Raw genomic sequence first — 21,625 nt, 5'->3', positions numbered from 1 at the left:
CACCCTGAGGCTGCTCTATATTGTGCTTTGAGACCATTCTAATGCATGGCAATCTTACAGTTGGCAGAGATGTAAAGACATCTTAAAGCCACCTTTACACATATCTTTCTGCAGTGGGTGCAGAATGTCTGGACCCTAAGGTACTATTAATACTTTTTATAGCATCAAAGCAATAAGGAAAAAATAACTAGGTGAGGAAAGAAAACATTCTTTCCCCACCTTTGGCTCGCTAAACTCACTCAGCCAGCTATCTGCTGTAGGACTTGACTCAGTATCATCCAAACCAAAGTATTCAATCTTTTCCTTAGAAGGGACGGGTGATTTACGGCCAGTTTAACACCCATTGATACACACTATATAAACAGATTGGTCATGCTTATTTTTTCCTTTGTGAATCCTCTATAACCAGGGAACAACTGGTCCTCAGTCACATACATACAGACTATGGTGACTACTGCTTATCACATAGATATGGTGTCTTTAGTAAGCAGTCTGAGACAAAGCTGATTTGATTAATTGCCACTTCATAGACAGAGGTTTAAAGGCCTTTCCAAGGTTTCTCAGTGTTTTATGAATGATCCTTTTCTTGAAAGACTGTTGTGTGCTGCAGGTGACAGTACAGAGAAAAAGAAAAGAAAAATCAAACTTTTCTCTCATGTGCTTGCTTTAATGCTGGAACAAATGTGCTTAATTGTGCTTGGAGACAAAATTGTCTCTTGGAATTGGGGAGAGGAAGTCTGCTACTATACATCACTTCCTCCTATTCACCTATTCTTGGGAGTCTAGCACCTTTGAATGCACCAGATTTGCATAGTCCTTGTACTCCATTTACTTTGTTGATCCCTCTTCCCCTAAGCACCCTGGTAGGGTCAGGCACAATCTAGCATTTATCTGTGGGATCAGCATATCTTTGCACTGGTAAATACTAAGTGACTTGTAAACTTTGCGAAGGCAAGTTTGGTATGACACAAACTGACAAAATCCAGGAAATTCCAGGAAATTAAAAGCCAGAGCTGTTGCTTTATTTGCAACTTATGCTACTGGGCAAAGAAGGTTGTTAAGTTTTTGCTTTAATTTTGAATTTAAGAAGAGAAGACATTCTAGGCACAGTATAAGACCATCTGCTTTTTTTTTTTTTTTTAATTGAGCTTTATCCCACTTTCCTGCTTTTTTCATAACTTCTCTCAATCCCTTCCTTTGGAAACAATCTAGGTGTCTCCTGATTTATTCCATGTGTTAATTATTCCGTGCATGCAATGAGTCTGCATGAGTTTCCTGTTTCCTAAATAAATGTTCCAATTATATCTTGACCAAATGCATAAACATGCTCCCTGAATGTACCAGGTGCATATTCAAATTCTGTTGGTTCGAATATAATGCTAACAGATAGATGAAAGCATATGTGTAGTTTCAGGTGAGGACCTGCAGTGAAAGTGTTAGCCCTATCGATCCAATTTATAATAATTAAAACTGACATTATGTCACCATAAATAAGGTTATAACAAGAAGAAACTCAGAAATATGTCCTCTTAACTTCAGTTGCTTAGCTTAGAGAGGGGTCTGTGTATAAAGTCTGAACCTGAATTTTGGGGGAGTCCAGATGCAGAGGAGTTCTGGTATTGTTTTTGCTGTGCTCTGAGCAACACAGCAATATTGTCCTTCTAGAGTGCTACTTAACTCTGTGGGTTCAGAGGCGCCATGAAACTAGTTTACCCAGTCACCTGAGGATTCTTCTGGCATTAGAATTGTCTTGGGAATTAGGCTGGAGTGATGTATTGCACCAATGTTCTCCTACTGGATTAAAGACTATTTCACTACTGCCAGAGGGCCAATCCAGTCCTCAGTTGGCCTCAAGGTATAGGGGATATCAAGGTGATGTAAAGCTGCCTTTGTCTCACTGCCCATTTGATTCTTGTGTCAAAAGCAGCTCAGCCAGAAGCTGAAGATTATGCCCATAGTTCCTTTAAATATTGTTTATGAACAATTATGATACTTATAGTATGTTAAAAAAATATTTAAAGTTAAGTTGCAAAATCTTCTGAAATAGGTGATGATAATGGAAATGAAAATCCTGACATTCTTATCTGGTGCTGCACAAATGAAATAACTATGGCAAATAGTATATATTACTACATCATCATGATTTCTTCTTCACTTAGATTTTCATTCTAGGCAAAAAAAGCAAGAATTAGGAATCTGTGAACCTCAAACTCTTACCACTGGAGGTTTGAGTTACTTTGGTGCATATTTTCCATGGAGATGAGGAAATCCACAACATAATTATTCAGTCTATTCAAGGGAACTCCTTTGCCAAGTGTTGGCATGTATCTTATTAGCACAGTTTCTGGAAAAAGGCTCAAATGTACTTTTTATTTGCACCTAAAAGATATTTAAAACAGTGAATTCCATGGAAGAAAATCTGGACTTTCTTTTGACATTTTCAGTTCATATCCATCATAAGTTGTGTTTTTTCAGATTTTTTAACTGTAGGTAAGTGCCAGACACATTAAATATGATCGGTTTCTACTAAATTCATCCCTTGGATGTGCATACCCATTTCCAGCTGACTTCAATGAGAACTACATGGAACCATCCAAAAACAAAATTTTGGCCTTGCCTTCTCTTCCTAAACTTACCAAAAAAAGAGAAAAAAAAAGTCTCTGTACTCTCCCTGTAAGCTCATGTGAGATCAGTGCTGAGATGTAATCATGATGAAATATGATGGATAGAATGAACTTTTTCCATCTGTCTAGACTTGCAGAAAAGTTTAAGTGACAAGATACAGATGAGGGAAAAAAATCTGACAGTATATCATCAGATGAAAAGTTTCATTTCAGTTCACTGAGATTAGATAAGATCAGTTCAAGTCACTTCAATATTTAAAAAAATGTGTTTGGGAAGTTTATGGGGAAGAGTTAAAAAAAAATCAGAGTAAAAAGTTAAGTCTCTAAGTAAGAGATCTACTTTTCAGAAGAGCTGATACCTAGGAGCTCCCATTTTACAGCAATCAGCACTTTTGAAAATCAGACCATTTATTTAAGTGCCATTTTTAAAGAGCCTCTCTTTAGGCAGCCACTTTTGAAAATCTTAGCCTTCGTTTTTCTCATGGAAATGGCCAGATGTTGGCAATTTATCAAAAGCAGCAACAATAAAACTGCTCTTCTTTTCCAGTGCGTAGTTTTCATGCATCAGATGGCATTTGTATATGGTTAACAAAAAACAATTCCAGTCAGTAAGGGAAGTCTTGGAATCCATGAAGATACAGGTTGTAAGTATATGGACTGACCTTTAGGTAGAGTTTCTGAAAGAAAATACATAGGTTATTGACAAACCAACCAAACAAATGGATTCACTGTGAATGCAAGTAATAAAAGGAAATATTTTTTCATAGGCCAAATGATGTTTATCCATCTGTCCATTATGTTTCTTTTAAAAAATAACTTTTGTTTATGATACGGGGGATCTCCTAGTACAACAGTCCTGATCCTGCAAAGAGAATTGTCCAGGTCACGCTGAACACCCATGCCAAATCTCATTGAAGTCAATGGGGCTCTGTGTGGATGTAAGGTCTGCACATAGTTTTCTTGGCAGGATTTGATTCTTAATCTTAAAGTTGCTTTCGTGTAGTAGTTCTTTGTGGTTTCCTGTTGTGTGGACAAAAAGCAGGATAACCCTTTCATGAAAGGTTGAGTTGGCTAGATAAGATGACATATCTGCTGGGATCAGGGGTTTTTTTGGGCATGCCACTTTCCCTACAACCCAGACACACGATCGGCTTGAAAAGTACAGAAGAGTGGGTGTAAAACATTGCAGTGTGGTCATACAACCTGAACATTGCAGAGCAAGTACTCATTGAGACAGGTGCAAGTTTTCCATAAACAAACTATTTTGCACATAACTGTCCTTTCACTATCCTGATTTTATAGACTTGGTCATTTTTTATTTCTGTTTGACACATTTATTTTTATTCCTATAATATATGTGCTGAAACCAGCTGTCCTAAGTTCTGGGCCCTTCTTCCAACATTTAAAACATAATAACCAATACTTACACTGTGAATCCACTGCCAGTCCCCAGGACAATCGTAATTTGTTCTGTCCTGTAATACCATTAAAGTGCAGCAACAAATAACCCTGCCCAACACCATCCCAGTCCTTTCTCCAAATTCCTGAGAAAATCCTGACCTTTGCAGCATATCCAGAAAGTTCACAAACTGGGCAGTGGCAGACCGTGTGAACAAGAAGCATGATGGGAAGTTTAGGTGCCCCGTGGAGTACACCATACCAGCAGTTCCTCTCTTTTATATCAAAGGAGCTCCAGCTTCAGTGCCTCTGCTGATTGCAATGCATTAGTGCAGCATGAAAAGCAGATGTTCTTTAGATGATAACTTGGACCCAAACAAGTTAGGGTTCTAAAGAACAAAAACAACACCTTGAATTTCACCCAGAGGTCCACAGGTAGCCAGTGCAGCCCGCAGATCACAAGTGCTGTTTGATCCTAACAAACAATTCTTTAGGCTACTGCATTCTGGACGAAGTTGAGCTGTAAATGGTCTCGGTAGAGATTATTGACCTGTGCCACTTTCGCAATTTCAGATCAATAGCCATGTCTGAAATCGGATGGACCGCCATCCAGGAAATCGGCAGACTACAAATATTGCCATAACTGCTTGGCTTCAACCTTCTCAATAATCTTTCCCAAAATTTGAGATTCAGTAGCAGCAACTAGTTGGTGAGGACCTCAGCATCAAGTGTTGACGTCCTGCTAGTGAATGAATAGAGGCCAGGACACTTCAAGAACTTCAATATGCAATACTGGCTGCAACTCAAGCAGAGTTTCCACTCAAGGCATTGCACTGCACCCATGGATGCAGCAGGCTAGATCTCAATTATATACTATGCCAGAGAGAATATGTTAACCATGGATTTGGAACCCAAGACATATTGCATGTCATATTGTCCTGTAGTTCAGTATTTTATGTTCCTCTGACAAGGCTCTTTTCTATTAGTTTCTAAGTTATTTGGGAACTAAAATTGACATATGTAAGAGTTGGTTTTCACAAACATTTTTGCAAAATCAAATAGTGATTTGCTTTTACACATATGCTTACCCATTTCTGTTCACTTTTCTGCAAGCATTTCTGTGTCTATTTTCCCTTTGCCTAAATGTATGGGAAGGAATTTTTATGCTTGCAAATAAAATATTTATACTACAACAATTCATATTAGGTCATCACATCAGGGAATAAGACCCATACCATGTGATTTAACTGACTAATCACACAGCTTGAATATTGAATGCTCATTGGAGTATTTGCTAAGAACTGTTTATGAACAAATCCATAGTTGCAAATATACTGTAAAAGATATTACTAATAACAACCAAACAAATCTGGGAAAATCACAGTGGGAATATGAAGAGGGAAAAAGGACCAGAGTTCACAAATAATTATTTTGCAAGGAATAGGTAGATCATAACAAAGTGGATGATTGCATATTTTAAATCCTGCTCAGTTCAGCTACGTTTCGGACAAATTCAGTAATAAAGGATGATAAGTGCAAGAAAAACTTAAATATGAATATTACCAGTCCTAATCAGCTGGGTCATTTGTCAAGTCATTTTTAAAGCCAATAAATAAATATTGTGTGGCATTTGAAAATTGCATAGGGACACTGAATTTAATAATTTGCGGTTAGCTCTGCGAATAGCAACCTTTGTAGCTGTAAAAATCTGGTGTTGCTTTTGGCAGTTCCTTCTTTTTGTATCTGGATTGCTAGCATTTCACCATTAAAGACCCTTGCAAACAAGTACAGTGGTGAAGGAATCCATTGGAATTATGTTTCAATGTTCCATGTTATGGATTAAGCACATATAGCTACTTGGGGTTCTGCTTCAGACCTCTGTCTATTCATATCCTTTGGAAAATGCTGTTGATAATTAGTGCTTTGTATGGCAGTGAGCTCACTCCCATTACACAAGATTAGTGCTGTATTAAGGAGCTGGCTAGTGTCTGTGGCCAGATTGTCTGTCGCTCATAGAACGCTGGCAGCCAGGAAAGTAATGGGCATATTGCCACTTAACAACTGTCCAGAGACCTTACATTAGTTTTTACTTCCCTTCAGCAGAGTGTTATGCTTCATGTTTGTAGGACTGGACTGCATTGCCAGTGTTAGGTAGCTACATAAAAACAAAAGTTTCATTCTGTTAAAAACAAAGTCCTCTCTTATTTTTTCCTTTATTGGTCAGTGAATCAGACTGTTTCAACTTAAATCTATAACACCTCCCCTTCCAAAAAGAATAACTGTATTGAACACAAAAGGACTTAAAAAATGCTTGGAACCTTGTAGGGACGTAGGCTGCCTCTGAGAGTTAAATAAAACAAACAGACTAAAAAATACTGTGTTCAACTGCAAACAAAAAGGCTATTGTGCCAGAGATCCACAGGTTCCTTGAAGACTGGGATTTTAACTCTACCCAATATTTTGATTTTCAGATATAGCGGTCATTACAGTCCCTCTTTAAGAAGAACTATGTATTATTATTATTATTATTATTATTTAAAGTGTATTGTTTAATGGCAGGTATGTTCTTAGCTCAGAATGTTTCAGGCTACTAAGCAGGCCTTTTTGTCTGCTTTTTTCCCCCAAAGGTCATAGGCCATTACTTCTGAGCCTCGTTACATTTGGCTTTCGGCTGAAACTAACAGCAGTCTAAAACCTGCAATAACAGTTGGAGTAAATGACAAAATGGGGTATTTTTTCTGTGTGTCTCTAGTTAGTCACGCATGCAAAAAACACAATTGTGTAGATTTTGATATATATAATTACGTTAGCATAATTCCCAGAGTTCATGTTCTCTGCTAACAAGCCTCTGTCATACTCCTCAAAACAAAGATACCTCCCCACTTGCAAGTTAGTTTCATCATAGATTAGTCCTTCTACAACAGTCACATAGGGCAGACCTAACATTAAGTTATATTCTGATTTTTAAAAAGCCAGCCTGAGAGAAAAGTTATGTTAAATCATGGTAATAATTTATTTTGTGGACTTCATCCCAAAGATCCTAGAGCATTTTACAAATTTTGTATATACAGCACTTCTGATGAATGCAGCTACTTCTGGGGTGGAGAGCAGCAGCCAGGTAGACAAGTAACGTATTGCTCAAGATGGGGACCGTATATATACCTAGATAATCACAGTCTACATTAGAGAAGCTTTGTACACTGATGAAGTTACAGTGATTAAAATTTCTCTAATGTATACAAAGACATCAAGGAAACCCGCTTCTTACAAAAAGTGCCAGTACCTCATTAATTCCTATCCAGAGCAGTCTGGACTTCCTCTGTAAGTGCTTCTTTCCCCTACTCCATGCATACAAATAAAGCAAACTACATTGTCCTCACCAAGCTAAATATATGAAGCATGATGAAAACTAATCAGTGAGGGCCTGATCCAAAGTTCAATGAAGTCAGTGGGAGTCTTTTCACTGCCTTCAATGGGCTTTTGAATCAAGGATCGAAAGGAAGAGTTAATATCTTTTCAGCATCTTTAAATTGTTTAGTATTATTCCAGCAAGGTAGTGTAACAGCAGCTAATCAGTAATCGCTAGGCAGAGTAATGGGTAGGCAGCTCCATCTAGTGGAAGCTTCCCATCATGCTCAACACAAAGTTTCTCCTTTTCACATGAGTTCTCAAGGAGCCATACACGTAGCCTACAACACAAAATACAAGTCTGACACTGATTTTATACATCTGCTAGTCACTGATTCTATAGCAGGGACTGGATCTTCATTATAAGGCATTTGGAAATATTCTCTCAAAAAGATATGTATTCTATTTTAGATGTAAATATTTACAGGGCATGCATGTGGTCTTTCTGGGATATTCCAGAAAGACATGAACATGTGCTAACTAAGGCTCCTAACTTGCAAGCTGATTCATGCGGAAGCAGCAGTCTGCCTGCACAGATCCAGTTATCGTTTCAGGGCCTAAATCCTTAGGGTGAAATTCTGGCCTCGTTGAAGCCAATGGCAAAACTCCCATTGTCTTCAAAAGGGCCACAATTTCACCCTTAATGATTAAGGCTCTGACCCAGCAAAGATTTAAACCCACACTTAACTCTGGCCCTGTCTCAGCCAGGTGCTTCAGCATGTCCCTAAATTAAGCATGTGAGCTGCCCCAAGGACTTCTAATGGGATCACTCATGTTTTTAAGGATAGGCATGTGCTTAAATACCTGACTGAATGAGGGCCTTTAAGCACACTAATAGTCCCAGTGAAGTCAGTGGAACTACTCACATGCTTAAAGTTAAGCACATGAGGAACTCTTTGCAGGACTGGGACCTAATTCAGTGCAACAATTCAAATGACATAAGGTAACATCTTGTCTTTCCCAGAGCAAATATATTCATTTAAATATTAAGTGATGCTGTGACTAGAAATGGCAGTTTTATTATGATCATTGTTGAATCTTTACAAATAAACCCTTGACTTCTATCTGTGGAAAGTGAAATTCCTTTCAGTTCTCCTCCAAGTCTCTCAGTTAACAGAAGCAATGTTGTCTAATAGACCAATGTGCCAGTAAAGTCTGAACTGATCCGCTGACTCACTGTAACCTGGGACAAGTCACTTGACTTCCGTGTGCACCAGTCAACCCAGCTGTAAAACTGGATAATAGCAGGACCTCATTGAAAAGCAGATATAACATCTGAGTTGAGCTATCCTCTGTAAATAAATTTCAAAAGAAGCCCACCAGTGTGGTTGACTGTCAGCGATAAGAACTTCTAAGGATTTATCTGTCATTATGGAAAAGCAGATTCCCATTCTCAGGGAGGGTTAGGGAAAAGAAGACAATTGCAAGTGGTCATGGTATCATTAAGGCTTCTAGTGCTCAGTTTAAACCAGTTTACTGATAAATGCCAGTCAGGAAATGTTGCTTAACTTTAAGATAAAACAGCGCACAGAGAAATCATTCAGCCCACTCCTGATGTCCTTGTCTCAGCTTTATGATATGCCATAACAGTTTCTCATTGTGAAGCCACGGGAATACAAATCACATTTGTAATAACAAGTGCCAAAAAAAATGCCAGGACAAATTTATACTGGGGAGTCATGGAAAGTTGAAGAAAATGCTCCCCTCCCCCAGGATGGAAAACAGCAACCCAGAAAGTGTAAAGATTAGACATACTTCTAGTAAATAATTTCTTGGGTTTAGTTATTGAAGGGATTGGCCTTTACACAATAAAAAGGTCAAGTAATTAAGTTTTGTTTGCATCAGGGGTTTATTTTTGTTGTGGTTCATTACACACAGTGTCTGTTGATTGTTTGCAATGTAAAATCCTAGCTATTGATCACAACCACTTGGTATGTATTTCTGTGATAAAAGAATGGCTGTTATCACAGGATGGCTATTACAATGCTGAGATGCTGTTCACCCACAGGTTCATCTTGACAATATGCAAACATCTAAGGAGCTAAGTGGATTACTTATTAGTTTCCAAAGTATGGGTGGTTATTGTAAACTATTATAAGTAACTAACCTAGTATAAAGCAGAGTGTATTAGGATATTTGCAGAGATGGCTTCCCGATGGGAATACTGTGCTTGCTCACTCTGATTAGTAAAAACAACGAGAGTTGTTGTTTTTGCTGTATACAGACCTTTCTGAATGACAAAGGTTTGCTTTTAAATGGTTGTTTCCTTAGACTTAATTTAATTTGAAAGACAGTCAGTCTGTCACTTAGTTCGCAGAGTATGGCTAAGTTTAATTCAAACCAAAATACGGGGGGGAAATGAAGTTTAGAGAAATCCATTCACTTGAGGGACATAATGATAAATCTATTTTAGCTGCGTACAGTATATCCATTATCATAATATATGAGTGCCTCACAGTCTTCCTGTTTAACAGATAAGGTGCCCAGAGACTAAGGGTATATCTACCCTGCAATTAGACACCCGCGGCTGACATGTGCCAGCTGGCTCAGGCCTGTGCTCAGGGGCGGTTGAACTGCCGTGTAGACATTCGGGGTCTAGGACCCTGCAAAGTGGGAGGGGCCCAGAGCTGCAGCCCAAGCCCAGAAGTCTCCACTGCGTTTATACAGCCCTGCAGCCTGAGCCCCTTGCGCCTGAGTTAGCTGGCACAGACCAGCACAGGTTTTTAATTGCAGTGTAGACATAGTCTAAGTGATAAGGTCAGCCAGGAAGCCTGCAGAACGACAGGGAACTGAACCAGCAGTTCCCACATCCCTGGCTAGAGCCCAAACCGTTGGACCCTCCTTCATCTCGCTACAAAATAAGTCTCTTTGCTGTGTAGCAAAGAAAGCAAGCAAAGTTTAGGCTGGTAATGTCTAATTCCAAGAGGTAATTGTGGTCCTCAGTTTCACCAACAAACCTTGCAAAGACTTGAGGGAGCACATTATAGTTGTAATCGGTGGAGGGTATTGAGGGTCTACTCTTGCGCTCAGCTTGACCTTGGGAGCAGGGCAGTACTGTTGTGTAATTCCTAAGGGACAGATTAAGGCATAAAGACATTTTACTCCTATGCCTAGGGGACCAACTCCTGGAGTCATGTGATCACATCAGAATCTCAACTGTCAATAAAAATGAATAAGGCTTGGTCTACTCTACAAAGTTTTGCCAGAAAAGCTATGTTGGCTAAGAGAATGAAAAAATCATGCATTCCTAGCTGACATAATTATGCTGGTAACGTCCCCAGCCCTTAGACCCAGCTATGTTGACAGAAGAGTGCTTTTGTTGGCATGGCTAATGTCGTTCAGGGAGGAGGTGTAGCTATGCTGTCAGAAAAGGTTTAGCCAGCATATGCTATGTCTTCACTAGGAGGCTCTGCTGACATAGCTATACCAGCAATGACTTTGTAGGATAGACAAGTTCTAAATTTCTAGCCATCATAGTTGTGAAGATGAGCTTGAAAACATAACCTGAGTGTTATCAACAGAGCACTGTCTGCCTGAATTTGCGGAGAGACTGAAACAATAGCACTGAAAGATGTGAACTACATCTATGCGTCTCACAGGAGTGTTAATTTCAATGCACAGCTCCCCTCCACCAACACCACCCTTGCAGATCCACTGTATGGCTGGAAGAGACAAGTGCAGCGAGCCCAACCTTTGTCTGGCATTGAGCTCCCCTCAGGACCGCACAAATGGCAATGAACATATGTCCCAAAATTCACCACCTGGATGTGCTTTAACATGTTGATCTCAGGCATCATTTCACATTATATATTACAATGATTTTCCTATCGCTTTGCTTTCATATTGCCCAGGGTAAAGTTCTTTAGGTCAGTCTGTTTGATGGCATAACTCCACGATATTTCTATTGTCAATTAAAAAAAAAGCTCATAGTAGTTTTTCCACCTTGAGTTAACTTAAAATTTGAATATATTCAAGTTCTTCAAAACAAAGACTAATGATGTTGGTAAGATGTCAGTTGACGTTTGATTGATGACTTCAGGCTGGCTTGAAAACTATCAGGATAAGAGTAAGAGGCCGTTAGTAACAGTTTCACTGATGTGTGAAAATATAAGCTAGCTGCACAGTGAGTGGAACAGGACCAGTATCTTTTGGATCCATCTGTGACTTTGGCTGCTGAATTTTTTTAGACGTGATCTTAAAAAAAAATCTGCACAGTAAACCATGCCAAGGAGTGGAACTGCAATAGGTTATTTTTTGGAACAATGTATTTTTGTAAAATGTAGTAATTGAGTTGAAGTATAAGGATCTCAAATGACAAACCACTATAAAGAAAGGTGCTTTGTTTAGGATATTTGAGCAGTGTTTCCCAACAGACGAATTATTAATTAAATATTTTGGATGCATATTTGCAGGTATAGGGGATGCCTTTAAACTTCTCAAGTGCAGTTATTATAGACACCATTGTAAGGCAGAGGAGAATCAAGCCCATGATTCCCCAAAGTCTCATCCATAACAAGAAAAAGGATATTAATGCATTTGTAGAGCAACAGATGCCATCCAAACTGTGAGACTCTTCTCCCCACCCTCTTTTTCCCCGATCAGTGAAGTGTGGCTAAATAAGGTATTGAAAAACTACAGAGCTGCTGGGTGGAGATTTCAGAAAGCAGTTCAGCAGTCTGGAACTTCCTCTGCTAAGCAATTCTGGCATTAACACCAAGCAAAATAATAGCAGCCCAGCCAAAATAAATCTGTGCAATGATGATATCAGATGTGAGGCAACGGCGTGTCATGCTGAGGGATATCAGACATTCTTGCATAATTCACAGAGTCTAGATATGAGCATTAGCCCAGCCAACAAAACAATAAAAAGTTCGAAGCCATTATGGTATAAAACTCCCACAAACTGCTCTATGCGATTAGAGTTCAATCCAACAAGTTGCTGAGCAGCCTCAACTGACACGCCTGTGAGGCGCTGTGCACCCTCGACTTCCACAAGCTCACAGAGCCTCCCAGGAGGGCTCAAGGATCAGGCCAGCTTTAGAACCTCTTGAAATCAATGGGATTCTTTCCATTGACTACTCTGAGCTTTGGCTCAGGCTTCTACCAGGATCCTGGCTATTATCTCTGGTTTTGCTAAGTGTCTTATCTGAGCACGCTGCAGTAGGGTCCCAAAAGCTGGGCTGAGCAGACACAGCAGAACATCCACTTTGGATTTTACTTTGTCAATCCAGAGTAACTCCACTAACTTCCATGGAATTTCTCTTTTACTGGCATTACTCAGGGCAGAATTTCTGACCCATGCTTATGCATCCTGAGTCACATTTGCACCACCATGCCCAAATGAGCTCCCTCGCCACACACACACCCACTTTGCATTGTAGGATGCATGCAGATCCGTTTTGCATGTGAGAACAGGATGATGCAGAAAGTCGTACACACTGCAGATCCCTGCTTTTGCACGTTTGTATGCTGTGCATTGTGCTTAGCTGCCACACTTGGAGGATTTGCACTCCCACGTATCACCTCATGCAAAATTTTGAATTCTGACCCTTTATGAAGAAGGACCTATACATGTCTTGTATCAGTGATGCTGAATGCTGAGGTGCAGAGATGAAATTAACTTAGACCTGCACAACAAGGAGGATGCTTTAGAAATTGGCACCCGTAATACAATAAATTCAATGCAGCCCAGTTTAGAATTGAGAATTCTCAACTCATTACAGTTGAGAATTGCTTAGATAATTAAAGACTGTAATGGGTAAAAGGACATATTGTTGGAAAAGGTTAAGTTTTAATAGCTAAATAGCATGTGTGTGGTTCATTAACTTTCTTTCTAAATGTGCTCACACAGCCACTGAGTTGTGGTTGTTTCTTGAAGTTAATTTTCTTTTTTTTTTTAAAAAAAAGCTACGCTTTTATGGGCATTTATGTGGACAAGATCTAGTTAGGAGGATGTAAGTGCCAAATTCAAACGTAAGCATTGGGAGGATCTTGTCATTTTGACCATACAAGGGGTGGATTGGCTGGTTAGGTTCTGGCATTTATATGAATTCCTGTGCTTTTAGGTGCTTATTTTTATCATTCATACAATTCTTCCAGCAATGAAACCACAGAAATACAGAAGAAAACTACTAAACATAGTTTTCCAAATCTTTTTTCTGTTTTGTTTTGATGATATGTGCATTATTAAGAAGAAATTAAAATAGGGCACAGAGATGTCCAAAATAACATGGGGTCTCCATTAATGGAGGGAGAGATGTGTCTTTAATTGTGGTACTGCTTTGGAAACCAGGATGAGACCTATTGGAGGCAGATTATCCCACATCTGCATACTGTGGTGTTCTTACACCTTTCTCTGAAGCATCTGCTACTGGCCAATAGCAGAGACAGGATACTGAACTAGATGGACCTTGAATCTGATCCAGTATGACAGTTCCTATATTGCAACTCTTCATGCAGTCCTGGTTTGCTGTTCAACAGAGCAGATTGAATTATCTCCCCCCTCCCACCCACACCAACACAAATGACATCACCTTAAGCCTCTCTCCTGCAATGAGATATAGATGGGGGCCAATATTGTGAATGTAACCCCATCAGAGTCTGCCAAGGATGAAACTCTTTGTAGGATCAGGTCCATAGTTTGTCTTTATTTGTTTGCTAGGCTCAATAACAGGTTTACAATAAAAACAAAATTAAAAAAAAAAAGCAACACATCCTTGTGTTTGGTTTGGTTTGCTCCAAACTGCATACAGTGGGTTTCCTTTGTGCATCTTGGTGTCTGTACCATTTTTTTTAACTGCATTGTTTAAATGGCAAGAATTTCTCATGTTCAATTTCTGTCTGAATGTGGTATTAATAAAAATGGACTAGGAAAATCAGGCCCGATGCAGGAAGAGGAAGCTTTTTTTTTTTTCCCATTGAGATAATCAATTTCCTCCCACTTGTATTAATTGTATATCCATTTTTGTTTAATTTGTGCTGAACTGCCTGGGTTGAACTATTGAATTTGCCCTCTTTCTGAGGTAATATTTTGTGACTTTCTCTAATGCAGAATGTAATATGCCATGACTCAGGAAATAATAATTTTGCTCCTCTTCTGTGCAGCAATATGAAAACTGGCGACCTAACCAACCAGACAGTTTCTTTTCTTCTGGAGAAGACTGTGTTGTTATAATTTGGCATGAGAATGGCCAGTGGAATGATGTGCCCTGCAATTATCACCTCACATATACCTGCAAGAAAGGAACAGGTAAAAACCATCACCATGTGATAGTGACTGAAATAGACATGATCCCCTGAATTCATACATCGGAGTGACCCTCCTTTATACAAATTCTGGCTGGAGACTGGCACAATGGATCCTCAGATGGGTTTATGCTTAATGTGTATCTAAATTCTAGCTAAGAAGAGGCCCAGACACATTTCCCTACCGTTCTATTCTAAGAGTAGGAATTGCCTACAGAATTGGGGCTTCAGATAAAGGCCATTTCAAGGCAGCTTCTCAACACACCCGTTCAAGGTCTCATCACAGCTGGCCTTCACGTATTTGGGTGGGCTTACAGAACAATTTTTCACACACACCAATAAACATTGCTTAGCTGACTCTTTATCACCAGGATCACACCACTAGGCACAGGACGAACCTCAGGATTTTGAAAAGAGTCTGTAAGTTTGGGCAACTCAGTCTTTTCTGACTTATTGTATGGGAGGAGTAAGTCAGAGTGGGAGGGGGCAGAGCCATGGTGACAGCCCATGAGGACGTTTCAGCATCAATTTATAATACTTGCTTTCCCTATCTGCAATGTGGAATCATGTTTTCAGAGGCAGTTCTGGGGCCAGCTTCTGGCAGGTGAACGAGGCTGGGGTTATGCTGCCAAGGGACCAGAGGGGCTCAGGACGAGACAAGATCCAGTTTAGAGGTTCATTGTTTTCATAAATTCAGAAATCTCCCTGGATCTTGGGGAAACTGCTATTTTGGGGTGGGGCTGCAACAGAAGAATACCAGGTAAACTTCACAAGTGCAAACTCTTCTGTGCTGAAGTAGCTCATGCAGGGGACAACACGACCCCCAGTTTTTGTACAGACCTGAGTCAGGCACAACTTTCGTTGATTACAATGAGATGTTTTCCTTCACAACGGCTGAGTGATTTCAGGACTTGTCCTCAAATATAAGATCACAGATGCAGAACATAGTGCTGCCTTTTGCAGTTTCTTCAGACCTCTCTCAGAGTCTGTGATTTCTGTCTGGTGCCTTCTAGTGTTCAAATTTGTTTATCATCCACCTTCTGTAAGCTCCCTAGAGTTGTACACAGCTCAGCAATATATTTTCTTCTTCTCACATCTCTTATCAAATCCAATACAAAGCAGTACTGTTGTATTCTATAACACACTATAGCCTGATCCTACTTCCACTCCATATTCAAAAGAAAGCATCCTCTGAATCTCCTCTAATGAATAGAAATCTAATCTCCCAAATTGCTTATAGGCTGAGGTTTTCCTAGCCACCTAAGGGATTTGAACACCCAACACTGAATCAAGTTTTGTTCAAACTAGGCCTCCAAATCCATATGGCAGCTTTGAAAATTTCAGTTAATATTTACGTGGGACCAAGTAAAGTATTAAGCAAAGTAATCTCCAGTAAACAAACATTTATCTGGCATCAGACCATTTTAAAAAACATAGGGTCATTCTCCTTACACTTATACCAGTTTTGCTTCAGTGTGACTCTAGATCTTCAGCTGAGCTGTCCATGGTTTATGCCAATGTAAATTAAAAGAGTGTCAGGACCATTGTTTCACACTATCATTTTTTCAGCATGGGCTCTTTGTTGCATTGCCAGAGTCATGGTGAATTTCAAGACTGACCAGATTTAAACCAACTTCTTTTTTTTCTAGCCCAGCAGGTTTATATTTGGGACAGATTGTATAGCTTTCCAACAATGCAGTATCCTAAATTAACCAAAAATAGGTGATTGGGCAGGGCCAGAAGGTGGAGTCACCATTCTAGCAGCAAAGAGGAGATTGAAAAGAAAACCAATGAAAGAGCTTGTTTGCCCTGAGACATCTCTATAGTTCTCAGAGTCATGGGCTGGACTGAGCATACGGTCAATGCCTGCTATGTGTTTCAGCTCCTATTGAGGGCATTTTCTCACACACGTGTTTTCCAAAGCAGGATTATTTTATCATGTTGTCTAATCCTGAACCATGTTTGGGTTTATACAGCCCAGCTGTGTGGTGCCTTTGGTCCATTAGAATGGATTGGAATATGAAACTTTGCTGTTACCAGAAGCTGTACACTCAGCTAATCACCTGAAATTCTTAGCCTTTACAGACTGGTGTAGTCAAAACTCAAACCCAAATCTTGGATGTCTGCCACTGCTACCTAATGTAACATCCTTAGATTTATGCATTTTATTGATACATCATAGATGGATCCATAGAGCTCCAGTGTTTCACATATATTCTCATTCAAAAGGACTATTCCAGACTAAATGTATGAATTAGCCCTTCTTGATTTTTGATGTAAAGGTAATGGCCTTTGGAGTTCTGCAGCTTTCAAGAGAAAACCTCTGGAGAAATTGCCATTTTATTCCCATTTTCTGTTGGCCCTCAAACCACATAGTAAATTCAAAACAAAAAGGAAATTCTACCAATTTTGTCTGGAGATTCCAGTTTCCATCCTGTGACATTAAAATCTGTACAGCTGGTACATTATGTGACTACAGGGCTGATCCTGCAGTTCTGATTCAGGCAAGACTCCTACAAGTCAGTTGGTGCCTTCCTTAAGTGAGGACTGCAGAGTTACAGACTTATACTTTGGAATGACACTTTTGTCCTTTTTGGTCTTTAGTTGCCTGTGGTCAGCCTCCTGTTGTGGAAAATGCAAAGACATTTGGGAAGATGAAACCTCGTTATGAAATCAACTCCCTGATTAGATATCACTGCAAAGATGGTTTCATCCAGCGTCACATTCCAACTATCCGGTGTCTAGGGAACGGAAGATGGGATATGCCTAAAATCACCTGCATGAATGGTAAGTTGCTTTTGAAAAGGAACTGACTATGAGCTGTATCAGAAACTATAGACTCAACATGGCCAAATTTTTTATTAAGGTTCCGTTTTCAGATAATGTATGAAGGGTTAATATGTGATTAATAGATATTTTAATACATGGTTAGTCAATTGATATAGAGTGTTCCAACAGCATTATTAACCTCAGGTGTTCAAAATCATGAATCAGGTATAAAAAATCATGAGGGGAAAAAAAGGGAGGGTGATTCTTTTATTTGTTTTCTGGTTTCTCAGCCTTCAGGATGCTGGATCATGTCTTCAAGCTTTTCTCAGGGCTAGAAAACCAAAAACCGAAAGCTAAAATTCTCCCATATCCACGTAATTTCAGGAGCTGGGGCTTTAAAAATTAGTCAGATATCATGAGACTGTGATAAACTCATGAGAGTTGGCAACATCATGGCCAGTAGATTCCTTATAACCACAGCACACAACCATCTATAATACTTTTTGTTGATATGCTTGTAATCATCTATAACACATACTATTCCTGTCTGTAACATGCTTACAACATCAAATGCTCATTTCATAACCCTTAATAAAGCGTTACTAAATGGAGCCTTAATATAAAATGTGGCTCATATAGTCCATTTAACAGCCAGTTTATTATTCAGATCAAGGAATTCTTTTAATATTTTCCTTCTTTTCTGCCTTCCTTGCAGCATCCACATTCCAAAGGACTTATTCTAAGAAATATTACTATAAACATTCTTCACCAGGAAAGGGAACTTTGTTTAATTCATCAAAACATTATCATCGCTGGATCAGGACGTGGCAGGGTTCAAGGCGCTGAATGCTAAATGGTGAATGGGGATTTTCATCATTTCAGCCAAAGTCCTAACTTACTGTGCCTTTTCTATCACTTACAGACGTATTATCAAATTGTTTTGAACTATGGACTCCAGTATTCACAACACGTTTTGCAAAAAAGTTGGTGTTTATCAGAAAATTCAAAAATAAAAATATGAGGAACCATTTCCAGCCTATCAGAAATATTAGTTTTCTATATCCCCCCCAGTGGGGACCATTTCATAACATATACCAGCCTACTGCAATATTTAAACAGTTCAATTTTAGCACCAATGAAAATGTAAATAAGATGATTTTATGATGTTTAATTGTGTGTTGTTTTTAAAATACTGTATATAAAATGAAAAGTCACACTAAGTTCAGGCACGTTTATGGTTATATGGCCTAAGAGGTCTGTAATCATTGATTTCCTTATTTGTATGTCGTTCACCTAGGTTGGAGATGGTTTAAATATAATTGTATTGTCTGAAAATTGTCAGATGAAGATAAACACACAAGTTATGTGTCATTTTTTTTGGTGAGGAAACTATGCCATTTCCCATCAGAGGTACAGTTTTTCTCCAAGTGATGCAAAACTTAGAAGTAGCACATAAAGTGGGATCAAGCCTGAACTAGGGACTGCAATATGGAACTTTTCCTGCTCTCCATTCCAGCTTCATCACTGATGAGAAAGGACTGCATGGAGGACTTGTATATGGCGAAGGGTGCCTGTAAGAGTCAAAGTGCTAATACATTAACTCTGTCAACCAGGGTTACTTTTTTAAAATGACTTTCACACTACTAACCATAGGTCTATGGTCTCTGCATTTTATAATGGAGATAGACCTAGGGTTGGTTTTTTGGGTTTTTTGGGGTGGTTTTTTTTTTAAACAAACAAACAAAAAAGTAAAAAAAAGTAAATAATTTTGTATATATAACCATTTTTAATCTTTTTATAAAGTAATGAATGTTTGTGTATGGATGCTGCAGCTGTGAAGCGTACATAAATAAATGAAGTAAGCCATACTGATTTAACTTATTGGATGTTATTTTACCCAGGTAAAGAAAATTGAAAGAGCGTGATAGTTCAGTGTTAGCCCCTGAGCTCCCTCGATGCATTTGAAACCCTATTTCAGTTCAATTGCTATTTCCCAGATGAACAAAATTCCTAGTAAAGTAAATTACCTTGTGATGAAATGGGTTATTTGTAGAAGAATCAGAATGTTGGCTTTCTAAAAATATTGTGCACAATAAGATTATAGATCATAGTGAATTCAGTGTGCATGTAGGACTTCTTCATTTTTATTGTTTTATTTTACTTTGACTCATTCAGCTCATCATTGGCCTGGACACGTATAGTAAGATAGTATTTAATCTCTCCACAGCAAGGACCATGTCTATTTGGTTGTTTCAGCAAGCACCTTTTGGTGTAAAAATAAAATAAAAAAGAATGACCAATACCCTCTGATACACCTCCAAAAATAATAATATAAAGAAGTATGTGGGGGTCTCGTATAGTATTGATGTAGGCAAAAATTATGGAGAGAGTAGCAAGTAAAGGAAGAAATGAAAATCTAGCTAATAAGTAGGAGTTTGTATCCTATTGAGCTGTCCATAAAGTAAACCTATGGCTTCTCAGCAAATACACTAGCTACAATTGCAAACGGCGTCTTTAAGAAATTCCATTGACTGCTAAACCAAGTGTGATTTAATCTTTGTGTGCTCTTGACTGCAATACATCACTGTATTGACCTGTACATTTCCCCCCTCTACAGCGCACATAATACTTTTCTCTATTTATATTATTACTTGTATAGTGTACAATGTGAATGTCTGGTATTTTGTGAATGAAAGTCTAAAATCTTTGTAACTTTAATATCTGCTTCTGTTTCACCAAAGAAACGAGGTTTTGCTATATTGTGACTTGTCTTGTTACTGCATGTCTTCCACTTTAAATCTATGCAATGTGATTTTTTAACATTTGAATAGGGTGCTCATCGCCAAGCTGTACTCACAATTATTTCACAGGTACTATGGGCCCAATCCAATGCCCACTGATGTCAAAGGGAATCTTTTGATTGAACTTTAATAGGGTTTAGATTAGATTTTAGCTGAGTAGCTGTAAAGGATTTTTGGACCGTGTTTTAAAATATAGAGCATATTAATTGAAGCAGATTATTACTTGTATAAATCAAAGCTCTGTTCACAATGTAGAATATATTACACATCATTTTGTTGTGCAAACATATACAGATCATAGAAAAGGTTTTAGCACCCTGCCAACTTTCTTACAATATGTACAAAAAATCCTGTATAAATATGTTGTTTTACTTGTTTGCTTTTGGATTTAAGTAATGTTGTAAGGCATTCAGATACCATGGTGATTGTAGTTTAAATAAGTTAGTTATAGAGCTTATGTTGATTCTCTCCATTTCTGCCTCTATCGGTCATAATAAAATAGGATTGACAACTTTCCCTATTAAAAACAAACCCACGTTTCTTTATTTAGAAAATTTATTGAACTTTCTTCACTGCTGGAAACAAAATTTAATTCCTGATTTAAATCCCAAATGTACATTTAGTTAGATGGTCACATCCTAGGCCATAGGATACATCTGAGCACATCACAAAACCGCCTTCTGTTTAGGTCTAGTTATGTATGCTTGTTACTTTCTCTCTGCTCAAGAAAGGCCAAGGCTCTAATCAAGCCAGTGGCATTAGGCCTCCCCTTCCAGGAGCACTAAATGCAAACACACACAAGGTTATTGAGGTCAAAGTAAGGAACAAGAGATGGAGTCAGAGATTTGAATATAGACGTCAAAATCAGCATTTCACGGCACCTTCCTCTTGGTTACCAAATTAGTCCAGCACTCTTTATCATTTAAAAAAAAAAAAAGATTTGTGTCAGATGTGTATGTTGCAAATAATATTTTTTAAAATAAAGACCAAATTAATGGCAGAAATAGTGCCACAAAATTTACTTTCCACTACAGGATAAATGACTAAGCTTTCCCCCTCTATTTGCCCACTCTGTGCTATTCCAAACAATACAGAAGCTGATTACAACAGGCTGGAATGGAAGGGAGATATTAACTGTAAAATTTGGTAGTGTGGAAGAAGTCAAAAATCTATTCATATTCCTGTCTTGTGGGCAGGCTCTGTAGATGGCTGGACAGACAGGAGTCTGGCGTGATGACTGTGCACAGAGCCCTAAATGCTACCAGGAAAGCAGATCCAATACCACGGATCTGTGAATGTCTGTGCAGAACAACCAATATTCTGTGCACCTCCCTATCTCCCCCCAATATTGGCTCCTGTAGATATGGTTGCAGTCATGTG

General features: G+C 38.8%; 1 protein-coding gene across 1 annotated transcript in view; it reads left to right on the top strand.

The window, feature by feature from the left end:
- Positions 1-20,751, top strand: part of LOC137166692 (versican core protein-like) — a 129,450-nt gene extending 108,699 nt beyond the window's left edge. Inside the window, exons 13-15 of the mRNA XM_067568539.1 lie at positions 14,535-14,679; positions 17,280-17,462; positions 18,160-20,751. Coding sequence (XP_067424640.1) covers positions 14,535-14,679; positions 17,280-17,462; positions 18,160-18,290 — 459 coding nt within the window. The 3' untranslated portion in view covers positions 18,291-20,751. The remainder of the gene's footprint in view (positions 1-14,534; positions 14,680-17,279; positions 17,463-18,159) is intronic.
- The last annotated feature ends 874 nt before the right edge of the window (positions 20,752-21,625 follow it).

Source organism: Emydura macquarii, unplaced genomic scaffold (assembly GCF_026122565.2).
Source record: "Emydura macquarii macquarii isolate MOO-44397 ecotype Brisbane River unplaced genomic scaffold, CSIRO-AGI_Emac_v2 contig_2897, whole genome shotgun sequence".
NCBI classification, from domain to species: Eukaryota; Metazoa; Chordata; order Testudines; family Chelidae; genus Emydura; species Emydura macquarii.
Note: the sequence above shows the minus strand (reverse complement) of the source record. Positions and strands in the feature narration are given on the sequence as shown.